Source organism: Panulirus ornatus, chromosome 39 (assembly GCF_036320965.1).
Source record: "Panulirus ornatus isolate Po-2019 chromosome 39, ASM3632096v1, whole genome shotgun sequence".
Lineage (NCBI taxonomy): Eukaryota > Metazoa > Arthropoda > Malacostraca > Decapoda > Palinuridae > Panulirus > Panulirus ornatus.
This window is the reverse complement of record NC_092262.1, coordinates 8,025,860-8,051,500: the sequence shown is the minus strand read 5'-3', so window position 1 is coordinate 8,051,500 and position 25,641 is coordinate 8,025,860. Positions and strand designations below refer to the sequence as shown.

Here is a 25,641-nt window from a genome sequence, read left to right as displayed (position 1 = left end):
TGTTCTATAATTCCCTTATTCTGTCTGTTCTATGATTCCCTTATATTGTCTGTTCTATAATTCCCTTATTCTGTCTGTTCTATGATTCCCTTATATTGTCTGTTCTATAATTCCCTTATTCTGTCTGTTCTATGATTCCCTTATATTGTCTGTTCTATAATTCCCTTATACTGTCTGTTCTATAATTCCCTTATTCTGTCTGTTCTATGATTCCCTTATTCTGTCTGTTCTATGATTCCCATGTCGCCGCTACGTTCCTCCACTGACAAGGGATGTATACCAAATCTTGCAAGTCCCATTTCCTTAAGCAGCCCCTGATACCTAATACGATCCATCAGTCGCTTCAATAATGGAGTTATTTCCCCCCCTCCACCGCAATGGCCAACCTCCACAAAGGGTTTAATACACTGCCTTGATCAAGTACAGTGGTTTACAAATCCCTCAGCAGAGGTTCATGAGGAGGAAGGAATATTATTAGCCAGACTACCCAGCGGATAGAAACCCTGGCTTTACTTACATCCCACGAAGGAAAAGCATCATTACCTCCCACATCACTATTTAACTACACCATTCCATCAGTCGATGCACAACAACTACAAAACATACCGTAGGTCGTCTAGTGAAACCAACATCGAAATTAGCCAACGAAGGAAACTTAAGGAAGCCAAACTCGCCCTTAAACAACCCTATACATATTTCATACATGATACATTACGAACCACTGAAAAAAAATAAGATTCATTCATGAAGTGTTCTCTAATTGCTAGGCATGGTAAACCACTTCAAACAACCTAAGTGATCAATGCACCACACCAGTTACAGTGGTCCACACACACACACCCACCCGTCGAGGTTTAGAACAGCCCAATCTCGGAAAATCAATGTTACCTATCATAGACGCAAGGTATTGGAAGGCAGTCCTACCCTATTTCCCCTGCGCGTTGTGAGCTCATGACATCCCCAGAGAGAGAGAGAGAGAGAGAGAGAGAGAGAGAGAGAGGGGGGGGGGGGGGGGCATAAAGAAGATGGACCATGAGTGGCTCCGGTCGTTCGATAATATATCCACCAGTTGCTGCCTGGCAGTACAACCAACCCTTGCTCCTCGCTTGGCAACCCCCCTTTAGTTCTACGATACCTAACCGAGCTTATTTGCATATGGCCTAAGTCACTTATACTCCACAACAAACGTATATATAAAAAAAAAAAAAACTTGGCATGACGCACCTTATACTGCATGTCTAACTCATTAGCTAGACTTAACACAGCAAACTTATTTCCCTTGGAGTGGCGCTCTCATATAATTACTTCAATTATAAGACGTGACGCCCGTATACTACAGAGATAATTCATTTATCATGCCTCACGCCCTTCCTTCCTTCCTCCTAAATAGTTATTAAGATATGCTGTGTTGCTATTCTTGACTGTTATCTCAAGCGGGGGATGAAGATGAGGATATACACTCTCCCATTAAAAAAATAAAAAATGTCGGCACAATAGCATAGGGGGCCATGGACACCCAAAACCCTAATCTAGCCACTTGAAATTTTCCGGGAACCGACATGGTCTGGTCTGGCTGACGAATAAGACGGCGCTCTGCCCATGAATAGGGTTGAAATAGAGGCTCATATTAAAACCCTCTTAGTTACCAGGGTACAACGAACGAACTTGGGCGAAACCGAGAGGGAAATGGCAACACACCTAAATTTCATGGGACCACAGCCCTTCACTGTACAGTACTTGCTCATACATACAGCACCGTATTCATGAGATATAATAAAAGATCAGATGAATACATATGCATAATTTCCATCACTTGCACGCCTTTCGCATTATATTCCCCACCTACGTACAGTATCAAAAGAACTGTAACTACCACTAAATTAACATTTCCCGCGAGACTTGTATACTACATTACCATAACACCGATGTAAACAAGTCTGGAGCGAATTATTCAAAAGAACCCCATTATAAAACATTTATTTGCTACGACATGATACGACTGACTACCATGCATATTTCAGGACACTGGTTCGACCCTTTTATGTTAGCCTTCACTCACAGGTAATAAACCAATTCTCCTAAAACACATACCAGTTGTGGGGCCTTGTTACGTCGCTCATATCCCCACAGTACGATATGATGAGATCATTACGTGAAACCTATGAATACATAACGAAGTCAAATAATGAATACATACATAAACCATCATGCACTAACACTCAACCCACTGCCGTTCCAATTTAACCAAGACCCCCCCCATAAATAAAGGAAATCCACACACATTTATTACTTTAGCAGTGGCATAATGCACAAATGCTGAAATCGGTGAATAATGTATTTTCCTAAGTTTTTCCACATGAAACCAAAGTACAAGAATGGTCAGTTGTCACACAAGAAAACACTGTAAATGACTGCTCTCCCCCCCCCCCCCCCCCCCCCCCCCCCCCCCCCCCCCCTACATGTTGGCTGTTTCCCGCTTCAGCGAAGTAGCGCCATCAGACGAAAAAGAGGCCGCATTCATCACATTCATTTCCCAGCTATGGAGATGTATGCATGTATGTAAATAAAAGATCAAAAGAGCTTTTCCTATAACTATGATGACTTTGAACAGGTACTCTGTATCAATCTATGTACAAAAACATAAAACATCTAGTCTATACATTTCTGTAACAAGACAGGTAACACAGATGAGAGGAACCGATTCAATTCAAGAATGGACAGTTCAATCAGATGAAGGGAACTGATTCAGTTCATGAGTGGACAGTTCACTCAGATGAGAGGAAATGATTCAGTTCAGGAGTGGACATTTCACTTAGATGAGAGGAAGTGATTCAGTTCAGGAGATGAGATGAACTGAATCAGTTCAGGAATGGACAGTTCACTCAGATGAGAGGAACTGATTCAGTTCATGAGTGGACAGTTCACTCAGATGAGAGGAACTGATTCAGATCAGGAGTGGACAGTTCACTTAGATGAGAGGAAGTGATTCAGTTCAGGAGATGAGATGAACTGAATCAGTTCAGGAATGGACAGTTCACTCAGATGAGAGGAAGTGATTCAGTTCAGAAGTGGACAGTTCACTCGGATGAGAGGAACTGATTCAGTTCAGGATACACTTGTGCTTCATATGGTCAAAGAGACAAATGCATTTCAGTAAGATAGTGTGGGATTACTGGGGCACATTATGAACCACACGTCCACTGTAATGGTAGCTCAATATACAAACTTAAAGAAGCATATGTCCAACTGTTTGATGAACATACAGAGCATCCACAAGTGTGCACCTAACCTCGCAAATGAACATGTGTCTAAACATGCCAAATAAAAATAAGTGCATATTGCTATCCTGGTAACATTCAGTCTTTACATAACTGAAATTATCATAATCTGTCTCTTTGATCTTATGACTTATTACTTCCACTTTCCTCCTGTGCACTAGTATTCAACTGTTACTTCCCTAATCATATTGCCAATACTTTGATATCACAAGGCATTTTAGAACACTTGTAGCCAGTGAATAATACATAGGATATGAAGCAAGTTTTACCAAAGATATAAGGCATGTGTATGAGTAGGAAGATAGAAGAGTAATTGGTTCCCAGTGAATGTCAGTTTGCGGCAGAGGTGTGTGATGTCCCCATGGCTGTTTAATTGTTTATGGATAGGGTGGTTAGGGAGGTAAATGCAAGAGTTTTGAAGAGGGGGCGAGTATGCAGTATGTTGTGGATGAGAGGATCTGGGAAGTGAGTCAGTTGTTGTTCACTGATGATACAGCTCTGGTGGCTGATTTGGGTAAAAAAAACTGCAGAGATTGGTGACTGAGTTTGGAAAAGTGTGTGAAAGGAGAAAGTTGAGAGTAAATGTGAATAAGAGCATGGTTTTTAGGTTCAGTAGGGTTGAGGGACAAGTTAACTGGGATGTAAGTTTGAATGGAGAAAAACTGGAGGAAGTGAAGTGTTTTAGATATCTGGAAGTGGACTTAGCAGCAGATGAAACCATGGAAGCAGAAGTGAGTCACAGGGTGGGGGAGGGGGCGAAGGTTCTGGGAGCGATGAAGAAAGTGCGGAAGGAAAGAACTATCTCGGAGAGCAAAAATGGGTATGTTTGAAGGAATAGCAGTTCCAAGAATGTAATATGGTTGCGAGGGATGGGTTATAGATAGGGTTGTACAGAGGAGGGTGGATATGCTGGAAATGAAATGTTTGAGGACAATATGTGGTGTGAGGTGGTCTGATCGAGTAAGTAATGAAAGAGTAAGAGAGATGTGTGGAAATATAAAGAGTATGGTTGAGAGAGCAGAAGAGGGTGTATCGAAATGGTTTGGACACATGGAGAGAATGAGTGGGGAAAGATTGACAAGATGGATATATGTTTCAGAGGTGAAGGGAACAAGGAGAAGCATGAGACCAAATTGGAGGTGGAAGGATGGAGCGAAAAAGATTTTGAGCATTTGGGTCCTAAACATACAGGAAGGTGAGGGGTCTGCAAAGAATAGAGTGAATTGGAATGATGTGGTATACCAGGGTCAATGTACTGTCAACAGACTGAAACAAGGGCATGCAAAACATCTGGGGTAAACCAAGGAAAGGTCTGTGGGGCCTGGATGTGGATAGGGAGCTGTGGTTTTGGTGCATTACACATAACAGCTAGAGAATGAATGTGAACGAATGTGGCCTTTTTTGTCTGTTTTCCTGGCACTACCTTGCTGAAGCTGGGGGCAGTGATGCTATTTCCTGTGTGGCGGAAAGCGACAGGAATGGATGAAGGCAAGCAAGTATGAATAAGTTCATGTGTATATATGTATATGTCTATGTATATGTATATGTTGATATGTATATGTGTGTATGGGCGTTTATGTATATATACGTGTATATGAGTGGATGGGCTACCCTTCGTCTGTTTCCTGGCACTACCTTGCTGACACGGGAAACAGCGTTTTAGTATAACAATAATAATAAAGTATAGTAATAATATGAAGCAAATATGATCAACTATGACATGTTGAAAGTATTTAGTTTTATCTATGTAACAAAGCAGTTTTTTCACTCAATAAGTAATATGACTCTCTTCCTTTAGCTTTACTAATATTGTTGGCTTGCTTCTAAAGTTATTCCAAAAGTTATTCCAAACCAACAAAGTTGCACAACGACTGGTATTTCCCATTTTTTCTCTCTTCCTGCTCTCGCTCCCCCTTCCCCACTTGGACAACGGCCACCTCTACTGTTAAGAGCAGTCTTAACATTTGCAGAAATAACTGCAATCGTTTAGGAAAACACTAAATGCCCCATAGTTCTGTCAGCATGTGTACCTGCCATTAAGCCTGGGACCTGTCACACATATCTGGTTGCTGTCCTATAGATTCCTGTAGAGATCAGCCAAACAAGGATTGATCACTACAATACCTCCACCAATCACTTCTACTTTAATACCCAGCCATCAGTACATGAAAAGTCCATAATATACTGGTGCTACACAGGTCTCTCAGCAGTAACCTTCACTCTGATATCCTAAATAGTATTCTGATAATGTGTCTCACCCACATAAAGTCTTAAAATATATCAAAAATCCTGGGAATAGTAATAACTTTTCTACTCTTACTTCCAAGAATATCTGATATTTTCGTCTTCTAAACACGTAGCCTTACTTTTACTATTTCTTTTCTGTAACTTTAATGCCTTTTATTTCACACGCACACACACAAAGACTGATAAGTTTTCTTTTCTTGCAAGTTTTTCTAATATAGCCAGAATTTTTCAAAACACTAAAACTTTCTGATGATACAGATAACTGTGTCAAGGGTTTTGCCACACACAACACTGTATTAGGGTCACTGGATGATTAAAGGAATCTCTTGATGCACTATGACTGACAAGATGAACAAAATAGTTGATTTGAACTAAACACTTAATAGTCTGAGCCCAATTTGAAATTCTACAAGCATTCTGAACCAGCAATATGTATTTGTATTTTTTGAATCATCAAATGACAAATTATTGGACTTTAATTACAATTCAGCATCCTCATATCGTACCAAGTTTTAATGAAAATTTGTGCATGAACATGGAAATACAGAAACAATTGCCAGTGCTCCTTTTATGTTCTGAAAGCTACAGTGCTAACATATACTTATTGATCTTAATGTAACCTAAACCATGTTTCATTATATAAAGTAGGTTAGGTTACATAAACGTCTGCAACAAAACACTTAAAGGTACTTGGCAAACCAAAGGGTTAACAAAAATACACAAAAAGGATTGTCGTCACATACAATAAACTTCATTTAGATTACTTTTTGTAGTTATGAATGTTACAGCATGGGAGTTATTTACCTAATTATGAACAACCAGAAGGATGGTGCTGAAACACAGTGTAAACCATTGGTAGCAGAGTACCAGTAATTACCCATTTGTACTATATGGGGAGAGAGCAATAAGTGAACTATGGTACACAGAGGTATAATGAGCATTCGCAAAGCAAGGTATCTCACACAGTGAAGCATCAAGCAACAACCTTATAACTACTGTATGACACTGATTGGTATCAGATCATGCAACCTTTAGCAATATGGATGTGTCTGAAATCCAAGAACCACACTGGCATCAATTATGTGCCATGTTAGTTCATGCATTGCCCAAAATTCTAAAGAACTCTTTTGGTATTCATATCATTTCCTATAAACATTACATAAGTTCTGGTTATAGAATGCCCAGTGCCACATCATTAAAATAGTAACATAAACAATAATTAAAGCTGTTTACGTAAAATATACGAACTAGCAATACATCACGTACCAGGTGTTTTCTGTATTCCATTGCTTAGTTGTTTCAGCTTGCTCACTTCTATATCAGGATCTGGACAAATGTGGAGGTACATACTAGCAACATATTTCTTCAGTCAAATATAATTCTATAACAAACATAAAAAAAAAACTGCATACATTTTTTTGTCAGTTTCAATTAGCCTTAAGGACAGGCACGAATTGGTTCAAGTTCATTTACCTTCTCGTTAAATACATACTATGGAACTGTACTCTTTTACCGCCATACTTGCTGATATATATTACTTTAGCAGGTATCGACAAAGTACTAGACATGGCTATTACCAAGAACTTTCGTACACTGTCCTTAAAGATAGCATCTCTATATCAAACTCATTTCCAATATAAAAATTGCATCTCTAGTTTACTTTTCTATATAAAAATTTCATTTCCTCAATCAAACTAGTTTAGTACAGTTGCTATGCCCTATTTGATTGCAGTTAAGGGAATGAATCTCAATGTTTTTCTTATGTGTATATACAACAAAAATATGCTTGTTCACATATGCGGCTGAGAAATGTTATACTGAATGTTCTGAATCAGGAAGTATACGTACTTTGTGATGCCTGTACCCGACAACATTCCAGCTGAAACTGGTGCCTTGTGATAGGATTTCTATAACACATCAAATATGTAAATTCTCAGTGAGTCGACTAAAACTTTGTAAGAGGTGTCGAGAGGATGAAAATTAGGTGGTACAATGGGATTGCTCGGTTCAAACAGACTAACTGGGTTCTGGTGTATTTTTTCTCGTGCTTTATAATTAATAATTTCCTGTTGTCTCATGTGAAGTCTAACTGACAGGACTTTGTATTTACGTTTGTATTCTGCCGCTATTCTTGGAACTGGGCGTGAACTTCCAGATTTTTGGAGCCTGAACCTTTTATAATCGAAATCTGACGAAGATTATGCAATAACTGTTTAGATCTTCCATTCCATTCAACCCTAAATTTCCTGTTCTTCAAAATCCCCCTAAATACCAAGGTCAAAAAGGGAAAATAAGCATTGCAGATCTTTCCTATATGCAGAATTGGATGCAAAACAATTGGAAACACACAAGCCTACTTTCCTTGAAATGTACGACTTCTACATATGGATCATTCTTGTACACATTTACCATTATTGCAACCTACTTAACAATAAGGAATAAAATGCTAAACGTGTTTAGTGAAAGCCTTCACTTAACAGCTCGGCAACAAGTTCCATGCACACTTCTGTTCTGGCTGGTTTATATGCAGCAAATCAAAGCAGCCATAGCAAGGATAAATGCACTGAGAGAGCTTACACACACACTTACATTGTCAAGGATGCCAGGAGTCAATCTTGAAGTGGATGACCTCCCAACCTTTGGGGCTGATCCAGGCAAGACGACCCTCAGTCCCCAGCCGCTGTCAACAAATCAGCTGATCGCTCGAGAGACAGCCCACGAAATGCTTATCTTTTCCCACGATAAGAGCCTTGCAATATGTCACAACAACGCCCGAAAGGCTGTAGGAGCCGTTCCGCCGCAAAAATGGTATGAATAAACCTTCCTCAGTGGCCAGGCAGCAGTGCACTGATTGATCACAAGCTCCAGCGACGGCCGTGCACGCCCGCCTCTCCGCCTCAGATGCGTTCCAATATTGTTTCCACCACCACCACCTCTGCTTCACATCTACCTCACGTGCTGCCATGTACTATTCCCCTTTTCTTGCCCTTATAGCGATAACGAAGTCATTCTAAATATAACATACGCTTACCAGCTCTACTTCTTAGTATTTTGAAATATTATATCGAACGTAGCTAACACCATATTTTGATGATGGTTAAATAAATGGTAAGTGTTTCAAGTATGTGAACGAAGCTCATGACTGCTTGGAGGTATGTTAAAGGAACAGTCATATAACACAATAATTACTGTTTATTTAATATCTCAGAACAATTATTACTTGATCAAAAATATATTATATTATTTTCAATATCTTACGTATATATAAATATATAATCTTCGTTTTCAAAGAAATATTTTCTTAAGGAACACACAATCCCTTCGCTCAGTAGCATTCATCATCGGATGGAATTATAACTCAAGTAAATAAATGTTTGTAAACGAACGCCATGGTGGATATATGTGTGTTTTCCCCTTCATATACTTACACGCCAGTCTCACATGGGGGTATAACCAGCCTGTAATTTGTTCAAGATTTAATTCAATTCAGTTACAAGTAAGCAAACAAGGGTAACACACACACACACACACACACGCACACACACACACACACACACACACACACACACACACACACACACACACACACACACACACACACAAAAGACAGACATATTAACCATCAATAATCCGTATGTCTTTTGGGCCTTCATGTCAATATAAGAACAAAGATAAAATTCACTGTTACTCCATAAATAAGCGACGTGATGAGAAACACGGCAACAGAAATATCAGAAAATGATGTGAGGAAACATTTCCTTCTCCAGTCATAGAATGATAATAAAAAGAGGAAGATATTAAGATAGGGAATCCAGGAGGACTGTATCGTCTTATAATGGGACCCAAACAAACTCCGTGTCTGATGAAATTCAACCAAAATATATGCAGGGTAATGACAATGGATGACACACCAAAGGAAGGTCTCACTATGTAGACTCCCAAACAATAAAATCGTAATTAGAATTAGATATCACAAAATCGTGCAGCACATTGGTGATTAATGTTGTACTAATTGATTATCAACTTCAGCTGTCAACACAGTGTTGTTTGGGGTCAAAATTTTTAAGAATTAATGTACATAAAATCATATTTTCAAACGCTTGAATATTAAAAAAAATTAATCAGTTCCATTTTCAGAGGACACGGAACGAATGACGTAGAACCAGTTACCAGTAATTAATTACCTAAAGTTACAATTTAAAGAACACGAAATCACAGAGATGCGGAAATTCAAATCAGCGCAAGGCTATATGAAATTATGGGATATGAGTGGAATAATCATTTACGAAATAGTAAAATCACAAAGAATGTCATTTAATTATTATGTATTTACATCATGAAGGAAACATACCCCGGAAATGATGAAATGCAACAATGTTGTTGTATTTTTTTCTTCATCTTTGAATTCAATATGGCCAGCGAGGGACGCGGCATAAGTCAGCTTGAGTGGAAAGCGCAATTTCCAAGGTCAGCAAACATATGCAGGAAAATTGTGTACTTACCAAATAATCTACATATATATATACACATGTGGTTCAACATATTTTTTTTAACTGACGTTTTACAAATTGGTATCTACTTTTTATCAAATAGCTTGTATATTAATGCGTTTACTTGGCATAATGAGGAAAAAATGTGTATATACGTGTATATATGCAGGGACGTGTTATTTACCAGAGCTCCTAGAACCAGAATAAATACTTGGTATCTTCTGGGATATACTTTGGTCACTAGATAAGGGTGAATGTCACTCAATTCCTCCATTTTACATATGTTTTCACAAATTGCCGACTGTTGCACGCCCCATTCAGTATCTGATGCTTTTCCTTCTATAGATTGGGATAGTCTATATTCCAAGATCATTCTATTTTCCAGATATCTTAAGATACTGGTCTATGTGTGGGCACGTGTCCAACAGATACATGTGACAGTAATGACTCACTCTATTTATCCTTTTAAGACAGACCTATATGGACTAACCATTAAGTATGAACGCTGCCAGTCGGAAATAAAAAGACTGGGACATATTAACAAAGATAGATAATTGTATTTATTGTATTAGTAGTACAATATTTGTTTTCAATAAAATCACATTCACGATAAGGGGAATTTACCTGTTTCACTGCATTGCTATCCCTTGATGAAGATAATTTGGACGGTATTATTTTTTCTAAGTATTTACCTCATTGCCTTTCAAATTTCTTAGTCTCAATTTGTTTAGGAAGAAATTAAGTATAAAAAGCAATTTTATACGCAACACTTACATCTTTTGTCTTCAAACATTTTCTATAAATGACATCTCTTAAATTAAGTCTTTTAAAATTCAGTCGCTAACGTAGATTTTTATATTTATCGGAGAAAGTGCATATCTTTTGAGAATAGAATATATCTTATGACGATATATAGACTTATGATTAATTCAAGGCGATGTATTATCATATACCTTTGAACATTACGACTCGCATTATTGGAATAATCTTTAGCCATGTTGTTTTGATTTGGGACCCGGCGTCACAGAAAAGGTGTCAACATAGTGTTTTCACCTTATTTGCTTTGACCAATTGTTGTGAGTTGTGCTAACCAGTGTTTGGGACATGCATGCTTAGTGAATGAGTCATGTTTAATGGCAGATTTAGAATTGTCATCACCAGAACACATGTGCAAGGATTTACCACAGGGTGTATTGCGATCGCTGCCCGGACCTTCAAACTGACATATCCCACGTTTTTCTTGTTGTTTTGAACCATCCCTGACATCAGGGACAAATACAATGGACGCTGTCTTAGTTGGGTGTACTTGATAGATGGATTATATATGGATCTTGTGGTTAAAGGTCTCTGATTAGGGATGTGGTTCAATGTGGTGTAGTCGCGATAGTGGGAATCCAAAGGACTCTAATGCTTATGTATGACTCTTATCCTGAGTGAACTTGGTTAGGCTCCTCTCCATAGCATATTTATTGCCAATAACTTATTAATTTTTTTTAACAAAATAGCGATACATGGGATTATGATGTTTCCAGAAGGGTGACATTGGGTTCATAGAATGACATCCCTTGTTTTAGGTATGAAGGGTAATGTATTAGTTTAGCCTGGCATTGAAATTAGGTTTGGATGTTGAAGATTACAGTGTGATTGTGATAGAGAGTTTTGAGTGTATTTAACGATAGGTATAAAGTATTTTTTTAGGGCCAATTTTGATAAATACTTTACGATTTTGATGACGCATATCATTAAACTTCTTTTGCTGTAACATTCCAGTTTATGGACACTTGCAGAAACGTTTCCTGGATTTCTGTAAAATGTTATATCATTGGACTCGCTGGGATTTGTGAAGGTGATTATAAACGGGAAATGTCTTATTACGTTATTTTATCCCTGTGATAAATGATATAAAAGTTAGTACGTGTTAAGTGGTGTGAAGAAAATATAAAACTCATAACTTCACTCTGGGGCTGACATTTGACAATTGTGCTCGTAATATTTTAAAAACTTACGCCTCTGCTGTATTGGTTGCATACAATTGTAGTAAGGAAATTTGCTTTGTGAATGTTAAACATTGTGTAATTAAGTATTTATACTTATCGGATAAACTTCTCTGCAACTGTATGCAAGTGACGTCCTATTATTGATTTTTTTTTTCAATTTACAGTGAAAATAAAGTGTAAATTCAGGTCGCTTGAGGGAGTTGTCTTCATATGATTTTTCAATTTCTTGAAGTATTCCCCATGCGTTTACCCTTTTTTTCCTGTTCAGAAATGTTCTGGATATATTAGGGGTTAGCACTGCAATAGTTACAGTGTGATCCTTTGCATGTACTGGTTTGTTGCTTGGTTATGGGGCACCTTGATTCCTTTCACACAGCTAACAAAATTTAACTGAGTGAGGTTTGCTGAGGATGAATGATTTTGATAACAATCTAACATGAGTTTTAATGTTAATTTGATGTTAAACCTTGAATTTGTTTCTGCAAAGTAACAAATAGTTTTGTGTTAAAGGTGTTGACAAAATATGGTAATGACCCGAGGGCGTGGACGAGGAATGAGAGGAGGCATGATGCGTCCTATGGGACCTGGCCCACATTTTGGGCCCAAAATGAAGCAGTTTGTTCCACGTCTTCCATTTGACATGGTGCTTTGCGAATCTGCTTTCCCAAGAGTAAAGCCTGCACCAGACGAATCTGCTTTTACTCAGGTTGGTGTAATTATATTTAAAGGTAATTTAGGTTTTACATAGCAGCCTAACATTATCAATGCATGGTGCTAAAGGAAATTCTTGATATACTTCATTTCAGTTGAAAGTAAGTTAATGATCCTTGTTACACTTTTAAGACAATTTGTCATTGGTTACCCATAAAACTCGTGTGACTCCATATATTATTGTTTTTATGACAGCATTTTGTGATCTTTTTTGCTTTAATATTTTTTTATTGAACCATTCCTCACCTCTCCATCTTCATTTAAGGTAAAGGAACCCATTGTTATTAATATTTGAGTGGTATTAGGAGAGAGCTTCGCACTATACAGTATTTGCCATGTCTTGTGCTGCCCCACCTCATAATCTAATATATACAGCGTACGCCATCACACATACACACATCCTGGCGTAAGCCAGGTACTTGTTTATCAACTCTCCTGATGGAAGGATGAACAGCTGGGTTGGCTGAGGAACAGCTTGTACACTTCAAACAGGGGTTGCCATTTACCTTATTATATAAAATCATGCTTAAATTATACAAAAACAGTGTTGTCATTCTCTTACTGCATTGTTTGCATATAAAGATGGGTAGAAAATATGCTAAGTGAGTATTAAGCACATTGTATGAATAAGTAATTATACTAATTAAACGAAACTTTCCAGCAGCTGAACACAAGTGACATCCTAATATTAGAATTTTTACAATTGACAGTGAGAATATCTTAAATTCAGGTTGCTGTTGGAAGCTATGTTTTGATGGGTTCTTTTGATTTCTAGCATTGTTTCCCATATTTTTACCCACATTTTTCAAGATCGTCATTGCTCCCCACCATTATCATTAACTATCATAGTGTCACGTGTAAAGCACCAGATCATATTCTCTTAAGTTTGAATTACACTTTTTGCAACTGCAAATTTCATTTCAGGGAGGCCCACGCCGAAATCTTTGTCTGTGACGCTATCCATTACTTTTTAAAGCCCTTGTGTGTCTATCTCTCTCTTTGTTTTAAGCTTTCATGCAGAACTGAAGGCATTATCCACATCAACACTCCATGGTGTGAAAACATTCTTTTTTATGTGTGAAATATGAGTATTACAATATATCCCCAAAGCTCCATGATTCCTGTAACTTTGAGCACAAAGTTTCATCACATTTTTGGTTAAGTAACCACCTTTACCATCCTGTGTGCAGACTAAAAGCTATACTATTTCCTGTAGGGTGAGGTAGTGACAGGAATGGATGAAGGCAAGCAAGTATGAATATACACATGTGTATATATGTATATGTTGTGTGTGTATATATTGAACCAGGGCATGTGAAGCGTCTTGGGTAAACGTAGAAAGTTTTGTGGGGCCTGGATGTGGAAAGGGAGCTGTGGTTTTGCTGCATTATATATGACAGCTAGAGACATAGTGTGAACGAATGTAGCCTTTGTTGTCTTTTCCTAGCGCTACCTCGTGCTTGTGCGGGGGGAGGGAATGTCATTTCATGTGTGGCGGGGTGGCGACAGGAATGAATAAAGGCAGCAAGTATGAATTATGTACATGTATATATATGTATATGTCTGTGTATGTATATATATATGTATACGTTGAAATGTATAGGTATGTATAAGTGAGTGTGTGGACGTGTATGTTTATACATGTGTATGTGGGTGGTTTGGGCCATTCTTTTGTCTGTTTCCTTGTGCTACCTCACTAATGTGGGAGACAGCAACAAAGTATGATAATGATATAATATATGTGCATTTATGGGTGTTTATGTATATGTGTATATGAGTGGATGGGCCATTCTTTGTCTGTTTCTGGAGCTACCTCACTGATGCAGGAAACAGCAATTAAGTATAATAAATAGATAAATGAATATATTTGGGAGCAGCTGAATGAGTGTGTTAGTGGTTTTGATGCACGAGACCGGGTTATAGTGATGGGTGATTTGAATGCAAAGGTGAGTAATGTGGCAGTTGAGGGAATAATTGGTATACATGGGGTGTTCAGTGTTGTAAATGGAAATGGTGAAGAGCTTGTAGATTTATGTGCTGAAAAAGGACTGATGATTGGGAATACCTGGTTTAAAAAGCGAGATATACATAAGTATACTTATGTAAGTAGGAGAGATGGCCAGAGAGCGTTATTGGATTACGTGTTGACAGGCGTGCGAAAGAGAGACTTTTGGATGTTAATGTGCTGAGAGGTGCAACTGGAGGGATGTCTGATCATTATCTTGTGGAGGCTAAGGTGAAGATTTGTATGGGTTTTCAGAAAAGAAGAGTGAATGTTGGGGTGAAGAGGGTGGTGAGAGTAAGTGAGCTTGGGAAGGAGACCTGTGTGAGGAAGTACCAGGAGAGACTGAGTACAGAATGGAAAAAGGTGAGAACAATGGAAGTAAGGGGAGTGGGGGAGGAATGGGATGTATTTAGGGAATCAGTGATGGATTGTGCAAAAGATGCTTGTGGCATGAGAAGAGTGGGAGGTGGGTTGATTAGGAAGGGTAGTGAGTGGTGGGATGAAGAAGTAAGAGTATTAGTGAAAGAGAAGAGAGAGGCATTTGGACGATTTTTGCAGGGAAAAAATGCAATTGAGTGGGAGATGTATAAAAGAAAGAGACAGGAGGTGCAAGAGGTGAAAAAAAGGGCAAATGAGAGTTGGGGTGAGAGAGTATCATTAAATTTTAGGGAGAATAAAAAGATGTTCTGGAAGGAGGTAAATAAAGTGCGTAAGACAAGGGAGCAAATGGGAACTTCAGTGAAGGGCGCAAATGGGGAGGTGATAACAAGTAGTGGTGATGTGAGAAGGAGATGGAGTGAGTATTTTGAAGGTTTGTTGAATGTGTTTGATGATAGAGTGGCAGATATAGGGTGTTTTGGTCGAGGTGGTGTGCAAAGTGAGAGGGTTAGGGAAAATGATTTGGTAAACAGAGAAGAGGTAGTGAAAGCTTTGCGGAAGATGAAAGCCGGCAAGGCAGCAGGTTTGGATGGTATTGCAGTGGAATTTATTAAAAAAGGGGGTGACTGTATTGTTGACTGGTTGGTAAGGTTATTTAATGTATGTATGACTCATGGTGAGGTGCCGGAGGATTGGCGGAATGCGTGCATAGTGCCATTGTACAAAGGCAAAGGGGATAAGAGTGAGTGCTCAAATTACAGAGGTATAAGTTTGTTGAGTATTCCTGGTAAATTATATGGGAGGGTATTGATTGAGAGGGTGAAGGCATGTACAGAGCATCAGATTGGGGAAGAGCAGTGTGGTTTCAGAAGTGGTAGAGGATGTGTGGATCAGGTGTTTGCTTTGAAGAATGTATGTGAGAAATACTTAAAAAAGCAAATGGATTTGTATGTAGCATTTATGGATCTGGAGAAGGCATATGATAGAGTTGATAGAGATGCTCTGTGGAAGGTATTAAGAATATATGGTGTGGGAGGCAAGTTGTTAGAAGCAGTGAAAAGTTTTTATCGAGGATGTAAGGCATGTGTACGTGTAGGAAGAGAGGAAAGTGATTGGTTCTCAGTGAATGTAGGTTTGCGGCAGGGGTGTGTGATGTCTCCATGGTTGTTTAATTTGTTTATGGATGGGGTTGTTAGGGAGGTAAATGCAAGAGTTTTGGAAAGAGGGGCAAGTATGAAGTCTGTTGGGGATGAGAGAGCTTGGGAAGTGAGTCAGTTGTTGTTCGCTGATGATACAGCGCTGGTGGCTGATTCATGTGAGAAACTGCAGAAGCTGGTGACTGAGTTTGGTAAAGTGTGTGGAAGAAGAAAGTTAAGAGTAAATATGAATAAGAGCAAGGTTATTAGGTACAGTAGGGTTGAGGGTCAAGTCAATTGGGAGGTAAGTTTGAATGGAGAAAAACTGGAGGAAGTGAAGTGTTTTAGATATCTGGGAGTGGATCTGGCAGCGGATGGAACCATGGATGCGGAAGTGGATCATAGGGTGGGGGAGGGGGCGAAAATTCTGGGGGCCTTGAAGAATGTGTGGAAGTCGAGAACATTATCTCGGAAAGCAAAAATGGGTATGTTTGAAGGAATAGTGGTTCCAACAATGTTGTATGGTTGCGAGGCGTGGGCTAAGGATAGAGTTGTGCGCAGGAGGATGGATGTGCTGGAAATGAGATGTTTGAGGACAGTGTGTGGTGTGAGGTGGTTTGATCGAGTAAGTAATGTAAGGGTAAGAGAGATGTGTGGAAATAAAAAGAGCGTGGTTGAGAGAGCAGAAGAGGGTGTTTTGAAATGGTTTGGGCACATGGAGAGAATGAGTGAGGAAAGATTGACCAAGAGGATATATGTGTCGGAGGTGGAGGGAACGAGGAGAAGAGGGAGACCAAATTGGAGGTGGAAAGATGGAGTGAAAAAGATTTTGTGTGATCGGGGCCTGAACATGCAGGAGGGTGAAAGGAGGGCAAGGAATAGAGTGAATTGGAGCGATGTGGTATACCGGGGTTGACGTGCTGTCAGTGGATTGAATCAAGGCATGTGAAGAGTCTGGGGTAAACCATGGAAAGCTGTGTAGGTATGTATATTTGTGTGTGTGGACGTATGTATATACATGTGTATGGGGGGTTTGGGCCATTTCTTTCGTCTGTTTCCTTGCGCTACCTCGCAAACGTGGGAGACAGCGACAAAGTATAATAATAATGATATATTTAGTGCTTTACACATGACAGCTAGAGACTAAGTATGAATGAATGTGGCTTTTTTGTCTCTTTTCCTGGTGCTACTTTGCTGAAGCAGGGAGTAGCGATGCTATTTCCTGTGTGGCAGGGTGGTGACAGGAATGGATTAAGGCAAGCAAGTATGAATATGTGCTTGTGTATATATGTATATGTCTGTGTATGTGTATGTATGTATATGTTGATTTTTTTTTTAATTTTATTTTTTTTTTTTTTTTTGCCGCTGTCTCCCGCGTTTGCGAGGTAGCGCAAGGAAACAGACGAAAGAAATGGCCCAACCCACCCCCATACACATGTATATACATACGTCCACACATGCAAATATACATACCTACACAGCTTTCCATGGTTTACCCCAGATGCTTCACATGCCCTGATTCAATCCACTGACAGCACGTCAACTCCGGTATACCACATCGATCCAATTCACTCTATTCCTTGCCCTCCTTTCACCCTCCTGCATGTTCAGGCCCCGATCACACAAAATCTTTTTCACTCCATCTTTCCACCTCCAATTTGGTCTCCCACTTCTCGTTCCCTCCACCTCCGACACATATATCCTCTTGGTCAATCTTTCCTCACTCATTCTCTCCATGTGCCCAAACCATTTCAAAACACCCTCTTCTGCTCTCTCAACCACGCTCTTTTTATTTCCACACATCTCTCTTACCCTTACGTTACTTACTCGATCAAACCACCTCACACCACACATTGTCCTCAAACATCTCATTTCCAGCACATCCATCCTCCTGTGCACAACTCTATCCATAGCCCACTCCTCGCAACCATACAACATTGTTGGGACCACTATTCCTTCAAACATACCCATTTTTGCTTTCCGAGATAATGTTCTCGACTTCCACACATTCTTCAAGGCTCCCAGGATTTTCGCCCCCTCCCCCACCCTATGATCCACTTCCGCTTCCATGGTTCCATCCGCTGCCAGATCCACTCCCAGATATCTAAAACACTTTACTTCCTCCAGTTTTTCTCCATTCAAACTTGCCTCCCAATTGACTTGACCCTCAACCCTACTGTACCTAATAACCTTGCTCTTATTCACATTTACTCTTAACTTTCTTCTTTCACACACTTTACCAAACTCAGTCACCAGCTTCTGCAGTTTCTCACATGAATCAGCCACCAGCGCTGTATCATCAGCGAACAACAACTGACTCACTTCCCAAGCTCTCTCATCCCCAACAGACTTCATACTTGCCCCTCTTTCCAAAACTCTTGCATTCACCTCCCTAACAACCCCATCCATAAACAAATTAAACAACCATGGAGACATCACACACCCCTGCCGCAAACCTACATTCACTGAGAACCAATCACTTTCCTCTCTTCCTACACGTACACATGCCTTACATCCTCGATAAAAACTTTTCACTGCTTCTAACAACTTGCCTCCCACACCATATATTCTTAATACCTTCCACAGAGCATCTCTATCAACTCTGTCATATGCCTTCTCCAGATCCATAAATGCTACATACAAATCCATTTGCTTTTCTAAGTATTTCTCACATACATTCTTCAAAGCAAACACCTGATCCACACATCCTCTACCACTTCTGAAACCACACTGCTCTTCCCCAGTGTGATGCTCTGTACATGCCTTCACCCTCTCAATCAATACCCTCCCATATAATTTACCAGGAATACTCAACAAACTTATACCTCTGTAATTTGAGCACTCACTCTTATCCCCTTTGCCTTTGTACAATGGCACTATGCACGCATTCCGCCAATCCTCAGGCACCTCACCATGAGTCATACGTACATTAAATAACCTTACCAACCAGTCAATGATACAGTCACCCCCTTTTTTAATAAATTCCACTGCAATACCATCCAAACCTGCTGCCATGATATGTATATGTATTTATATGTGTGTATGGGCATTTATGTATATATGTGTGTATATGAGTCGATGGGCCATTCTTCGTCTGTTTCCTGGCACCACCTAGCTGACGCGGGAAACATCCAGGCCCCACAGACCTTTCCATGGTTTACCCCAGATGCTTCACATACCCTGGTCAGTCCATTGACAGCACATTGACCCCGGTATACCACATCATTCCAATTCACTCTATTCCTTGCACACCCCTCACCCTTCTGTATGTTCAGGCCCCGACAGCTCAAAATCTTTTTCACTCCATTCTTCCACCTCCAATTTGATCTCCTACTTCTTGTTCCCTCCACCTCTTACACATATATCCTCTTTGTTAATCTTTCTTTACTCATTCTCTCCATATGTCCAAACCATTTCAACACACTCTTTTGCCCTCTCACCCACACTCTGTTTATTTCAACACATCTCTCTTACCCTTTCATTACTTACTCAATCAAACCACCTCACACCACATATTGTCCTCAAACACTTCATTTCCAACACATCCACATTTCTCCGTACCACCCTTTGTATAGCCCATGCCTCACAACCATATAATGTTGTTGGAACTACTGTTTTTTCAAACATACCCATTTTAGCTCTCCGAACTACTGTTTTTTCAAACATACCCATTTTAGCTCTCCGAGATAATGTTCTCTCCTTCCACACATCCGTCATCACTCCTAGAACCTTCGCCCCCTCCCCCACCCTGTGACTCACTTCCACTTCCATGGTACCATCTGCTGCTAAGTCCACTCCCAGATATCTAAAACACTTCACTTCCTCTAGAGAGAGAGAGAGAGAGTATACATTACTATATGGCATGAGTTGACTTTTATGAAATATTGTATTACAATGCTACAAGATGATCCCGGAGGCCACCATACATGACTCAGAAATCTACCTGAAGACAAGTAATTTATGTAATGTACACAGGTATTGCAATAATCTTCGAGTGAAAAGGATGCAAATCATATCAGAGGTCAGTTTGGACTTAAAGTGTGGGAGAAGTGATACAACTTTAAGTGTAGACTGCTGCACTGCAATTGCAAAATTCGCCAATATTTTGATATACACATACATCTCACTTCAGATGTGTACCTCAAACTGGTAAATAATGATAGTAAATTGAGTTATTGCAGTGTGATTAATCTCAAGAAGATCTCGTGGTAATTCAGTAATTACCCACTCAGCACCTGCTATCAATACGTAGTGTTTTGGGGTCCTCGAGTCATTAATATCTATGATGTTAAAAGTATTGTATGATTATTTACTGAAAGCAATTTTACTTCCTCTGATGTCAGATATCTTGTATGCTACTAACAGTAAGATTTGATTCTGAATTAAGCTTTCCTGAAGAATATAAGAAAAATCAGTTTTTTTTTTTCTCCGCTGCTGATGAATTAGTAAAAATTTTAATTTACTATTGGTGACAATGCCAATGATCACCCATAGCACAGAGAAGGTGGCTGGTAGTGGGTGGATATGCTGCCTGATGACATTCTAGGACTTGATCTAGGCCTGCCATCATCTGCTTGTATTTTTATTTTGATATATTGCAAATTTTTCCACCCATGTGCAGGCTCTTCTAAAAAGAAATGCAGATCTTTCTCCAACACCAGCAGAGCAGGCTGCTGTGCTGAACCTAGTCACAAAGATTCAGGCTGTGATGGACAATCTAATTGTTGACCCTGGCAATTTTGACGCATGTGTAAGTTCCGTAAGTTTGTTGCATGTCAATTGCCTGTTGGGTGGGCGATATTTTTTCCTTGTATTTTAGTGTTTATGATATATAGTAAATTATTTTAATTTATTTGTGACATTTAATTTATCTGTTGAAATATTTGTTATTATTTGGGTCTAGTAAATTGAACTCCCTCATATGAATGAGTTACAATAATAACAGCACTCAGAGGTTCATTCATGTTAATTACTGCAGCAAATTGAGGAGGTCCGTCAGGTTGGCTCGTATAAAAAGGGCACAATGATGACGGGGCATAATGTGGCCGATATTGTGGTTATTCTCAAGACACTCCCTACAAAGGAGGCAGTAGAAGCACTCGGTAAGAAAGTCTGTGATGACCTTCGCGTTCAGGAACCTCAGGAAGGTATGTTAATACAGTGAATGTCTATGTCACTCTTATTGCATGGAGCATATGTCATATCAAATCTAATTGTGCATCTTTATTTTATTCGTGCTGTATCCTCTTTGCGGCATCTCAGTGTAGTTTGCCATGCATTCAAAAAACAGTATTTCTCCTTCAACCTGTTTTTTCCCCTATAGTTTTTTCTTCTGTCTTGGCAGTTGTGATATAGGTATTTATCAGCATTTCTCCATGCTGAAACTAACTTAGAAGTTACAAAATTCTGAAAGAGATAGGAGTTCAGTATTATTTGTTAACCTGCCATACCATTATTTCATAATCCAGGGTAACTGTGATATCAGATCAAATTACATGACTTTTCTTGATATTGAAGATCTTATGAAAGTTAAAGTGTTGAATAGTATATTTTTTATTTCATTTTGAGTGTTCATTAAAACAGTTGTACAAAGAAATCATATGTTGCTTTTCTTCTTTGGACACAGTACTAGTATTAACGATGCTACCCAATGACCGAGGGTTTGAAATCAGCAATAGTGAGGCTACAGTGCGTGTACTAGTCACTACCATTCACCAAAATCTACGCAAGTTAGACCCAGAGCTCCATCTCGACCAGAAAATTCTTCAGTCACACCTTGCTGCAATCAGACACAGGTAGCCTTGACATTCAGCCATATATATATATATAAATATATCATTGAATGTCATTTTAATTTTGTGTTTATTTAACAACAGGATTAGCAGGTAATTGTAAGCAACTATTAAAAGATTTCATGACCCATTTATCCTGCCTGAGCTCGTGAATGAGGTGTAGTATGGTAGATTAGATTGACTGAGTTGTGATGAAAAGAATTTTGACCTTGAGATTGTGGTGCTAGCTGGTCTGGGATTTCACTTATAATGATTAAATGACAAACCATGTTTTTGACACTGCCAATATTGTTTCTTGTAGGATTATTATCAGTGAAAATTTGACCTGTACATCTAAGTGTGTCTCCTTGAAAAGACTCATTATCTATCTGTTCATTGTCACTACTCCATTACCAAATTCATGAGATAGATAAGATGTACACAGCCTCTGACTCATTCATGCACATCTTTAACCCCTGCCTCTTGTAAAGTGAATTACAATCTTCCACATTTGAAAATTTTCTTACATTTTCATGTTACACCTTAACCCCTCATGAGACCAACTTCTCCATTCATGCTGTTGTACACAAAGTACTTTTACATATGATCCCAGTCATTCCTCTAGTACCTTCATCTGAAGCAACCCTTGCCCAGACAAGTCTTCATATACCTATATTTTCTTTGTTCTTCCTCTCCTTTTATCTTATGTCTCGCTAACAAAGAGATCATATGCCATTTGTTGAACGTGCACATATGATCCGTAAGAGACTTTTACTTACCCATAGGCCTCGCTTCGTTTGTTCCTGGCACTACCTCGCTAATGTGGGAAATTGCACACTACCTCGCTAATGTGGGAAATTGCAGTCAGGTATGAAAGAAAAGATTTTTCTTTTTTTCTTTTTTATGTTTGATCCCTTTTTCCAGTGATTGTGATGAAGTGCCAGAAACAGGAAAAGAAAGGCTATATCCACCCTTATCCATTTTCTAGCTGTCATGCATAATGCACTGAAACCACAGCTCCCTCTTCACAACCAAGCTTTAGAACTTCTGATGGTTTATGGCAGTTTCACATGCCCTGGCTCAGTCCATTGACTGCACATTGACCCCACTATACCACGTTGTTCTAATTCACTCTTATCCCATGCATGCCTTTCATCCTCCTGTTTGTTCAGGCCCTTATTGCTCAAAATCTTCTTCACTCCATCCTTCCATCTTCAGTTTGGTCTCCCAGTTCTCCTTGTTCCCTCCACTTCTGACACATATTCCTATTTGTCAACCTTTTCTCGTGCATTTTTACCATATACCCAAAGCATTTCAGCACATCCTCTTCTGCTCTCTCAACACACTCTTCTTGTTGTCAAACATATCTCTTATCCTTTCATTACTTGCATGATCAAACCACCTCACACCTCAAACATTTCATTTCTAATATAATAATAGTTATTTGTATGGAACACTTGTGTACAGAAATTAACCAAAATTTCATGGCAAGCATTTATTCCAGATACTCCCTACCATAGCTCCCAGCTTAACAGTTTTTGTTACCAACTTAATATTCTTTACTCTCATCCAAGTGTTCCCAGAAAGTTATTTACCCACAGTTGCAAATGCACAAATGAATGCATGTATGTGTATGTCTCTCCCAGCCTTGTTGCCTCCCTAGACAATTCTATGCTGATAATGTAATTTTGTTTAATCCCCAGCCGCTGGTTTGAAGAGAATGCTCATCACTCAACTATCAAAGTTCTTATCCGATTACTGCGAGATCTTCGAGGTCGTTTTGAAGGATTTGAGCCCTTGTCACCTTGGATGTTGGATCTTCTTGTAAGAGTTGAATGTTCAGTCTCCATGAGCTGAGCTAATTTAGGGGTGGGGTTCATCATATCAGCTATTTAAAACCTCATTATTTAAGTTTTTTTATTTTAAGCCTATTCTGTGGCATTTTTTTTCATCCTGCAGAAATAGCATATGAAATTGATTGCTTACAAAAGTGAAATATTTGTTGTAAAGGGCATATATAAAGGAAAGAAAAGAAAACAGGTCTTGAGAAATTGGGATGAGGTATTCATAATGCACTAAACCAGTTTAGTAATACTAAGCTAAGGAGACTCTATGAAGATATGGTTCTTAGAACTATCAGTTCACTGGAACAGATTATGGTGTGAAAAAGCACTGGATGTAGGGGGAAGGGAGGTGTCTTTGAGTGATATGGTTAGATATGTCAGGTGTATTTTGTTGGAGAAAGCAAGTATATGATAAGGTTGACAGAGAGGTCTCTAGGAAGGTGCTGCAAATGTATAGGGTAAATAGAAGCTTAATCCAGTAAGAAGTTTTGCCAGGTGAATAAGGAATGTGCAGTAGTAAGAATGGAGGTGGGTGAGTGGTTCCTGGTGTATGTGGGTCTTCATTATGGATATGTGATATGATCGTTTTTTGTGCAATGTTCTTGGATGGGCTGGTGACAGAGTTAAAGGGAAGAGTCCAAAAGTAGGGAGGAAGGCTGTTGTATGCTAGGATGGTGCTGTTTGCACATGACATGGCTCTGGTGGCATTCCAGAGAGAAACTTCTACAGTTTTTGATAGTTGAGGAGAGTTTGTAAGTGGAAAAAGTTCATTCAAAAGTGGACCAAGGATGTTAACGTGGAGGACCTAGAGAAAGGGGAGTTTAGGTAATTTTGAGTGAATATGGCAATGGATGAAACCTTGGGGGTTGGAGAGCATTAAGGGGCATGTGGAAAGAGAGGTCATTGCCTGATAGGGCAAAGATGAATATGTTTGAAGGTATAGTACTTTCTGTACAGATGCGATCCAGGGCCTTGATGAAAAAAAGGGGGGGACAGACATTCTGGAATTGAAATGTGGTTGTAGGTTGGTTGATCCTGAAAGGATCAGTAGTGGAAGAGAGGCTTTTGGTGGTAAGCACAGTCTCTTACAAAGGAGCTGATCAGGATGTTCATAATGGTTCAGATGTATTGATAAGATGAGCAAAGTTAGAGTAAAAGGATATGTGTCTCAGAAGTTGGGGAAGTAACATAAAGGAAGCCAAGAAGGAGAGAAAAGGATTAAGTGAAAGAGGTGTTAGGGTATTGGGATTTGAACATTTAGGGTGGTGAAAAACATTCATGGGATAAAGAATTGGATTGATGTATATACAGGGGGCAGAACCAGGACACATGGAGTTGTCAGGGAAAACCATCGAATAGTCTGAAATGTCCATTGTGGTTGGTTGGTAGGCATTGGTTTCACTGCATTATACAAGACAGCTGAAGAGGTGATATGTGCAGATGAGGCTGTAATTAATTTGTTCCTAATGAACAAATGAGTACACATGTGTATGCATGTTTATCAAAGAATGGATATCATCCTTAGAATTCACAAATAATTCTGTTACTGTCCTGAGAAGTGACATTTTCATGGTTGAAATACTTTGGAAGACAGTGGCTAGCTTCTTGCTGATCAGATAGGAAGCATCAGCTTTGCATGAATTTGAATGGAACCTAATTCCTTAAAGTACGATTAAATTACTGTGCATCTTCTAAGAATCAAAACTCAGTCCTTGTTCTATTTTGTTTTCAAATTTGTTGGTGAATACAGTCCTAATGTTAAGTACAGAAAAAAATTAATAATG

The 25,641-nt window shown here is 39.2% G+C and overlaps 2 protein-coding genes across 19 annotated transcripts in view; one reads left to right on the top strand and one right to left on the bottom strand.

Moving 5' to 3' along the window:
• Positions 1-8,462, bottom strand: part of LOC139761095 (protein-tyrosine sulfotransferase 1-like) — a 63,368-nt gene extending 54,906 nt beyond the window's left edge. For 2 of the 8 annotated variants that reach the window (XM_071684977.1, XM_071684974.1), the window contains exon 1: positions 8,115-8,438. The gene's annotated coding sequence lies outside the window, so the exon portion shown is untranslated. Of the gene's footprint in view, positions 1-6,791; positions 6,852-8,114 lie in introns of all 8 variants that reach the window. The other 6 variants (XM_071684970.1, XM_071684969.1, XM_071684973.1 and 3 more) reach the window with 6 other exon arrangements.
• Positions 8,463-10,969: 2,507 nt separating this feature from the next.
• The window catches only part of LOC139761093 (interleukin enhancer-binding factor 2 homolog), a 41,552-nt gene continuing 26,880 nt past the window's right edge, over positions 10,970-25,641 (top strand). For 2 of the 11 annotated variants that reach the window (XM_071684965.1, XM_071684959.1), the window contains exons 1-6: positions 10,982-11,091; positions 12,523-12,718; positions 20,864-20,992; positions 21,221-21,389; positions 21,869-22,037; positions 23,717-23,837. In XM_071684965.1, the coding sequence (XP_071541066.1) occupies positions 12,536-12,718; positions 20,864-20,992; positions 21,221-21,389; positions 21,869-22,037; positions 23,717-23,837 (771 nt within the window). In that variant the 5' untranslated portion in view covers positions 10,982-11,091; positions 12,523-12,535. Of the gene's footprint in view, positions 11,092-11,210; positions 11,862-12,522; positions 12,719-20,863; positions 21,002-21,220; positions 21,390-21,868; positions 22,038-23,716; positions 23,838-25,641 lie in introns of those variants that run through there. The other 9 variants (XM_071684962.1, XM_071684955.1, XM_071684958.1 and 6 more) reach the window with 8 other exon arrangements.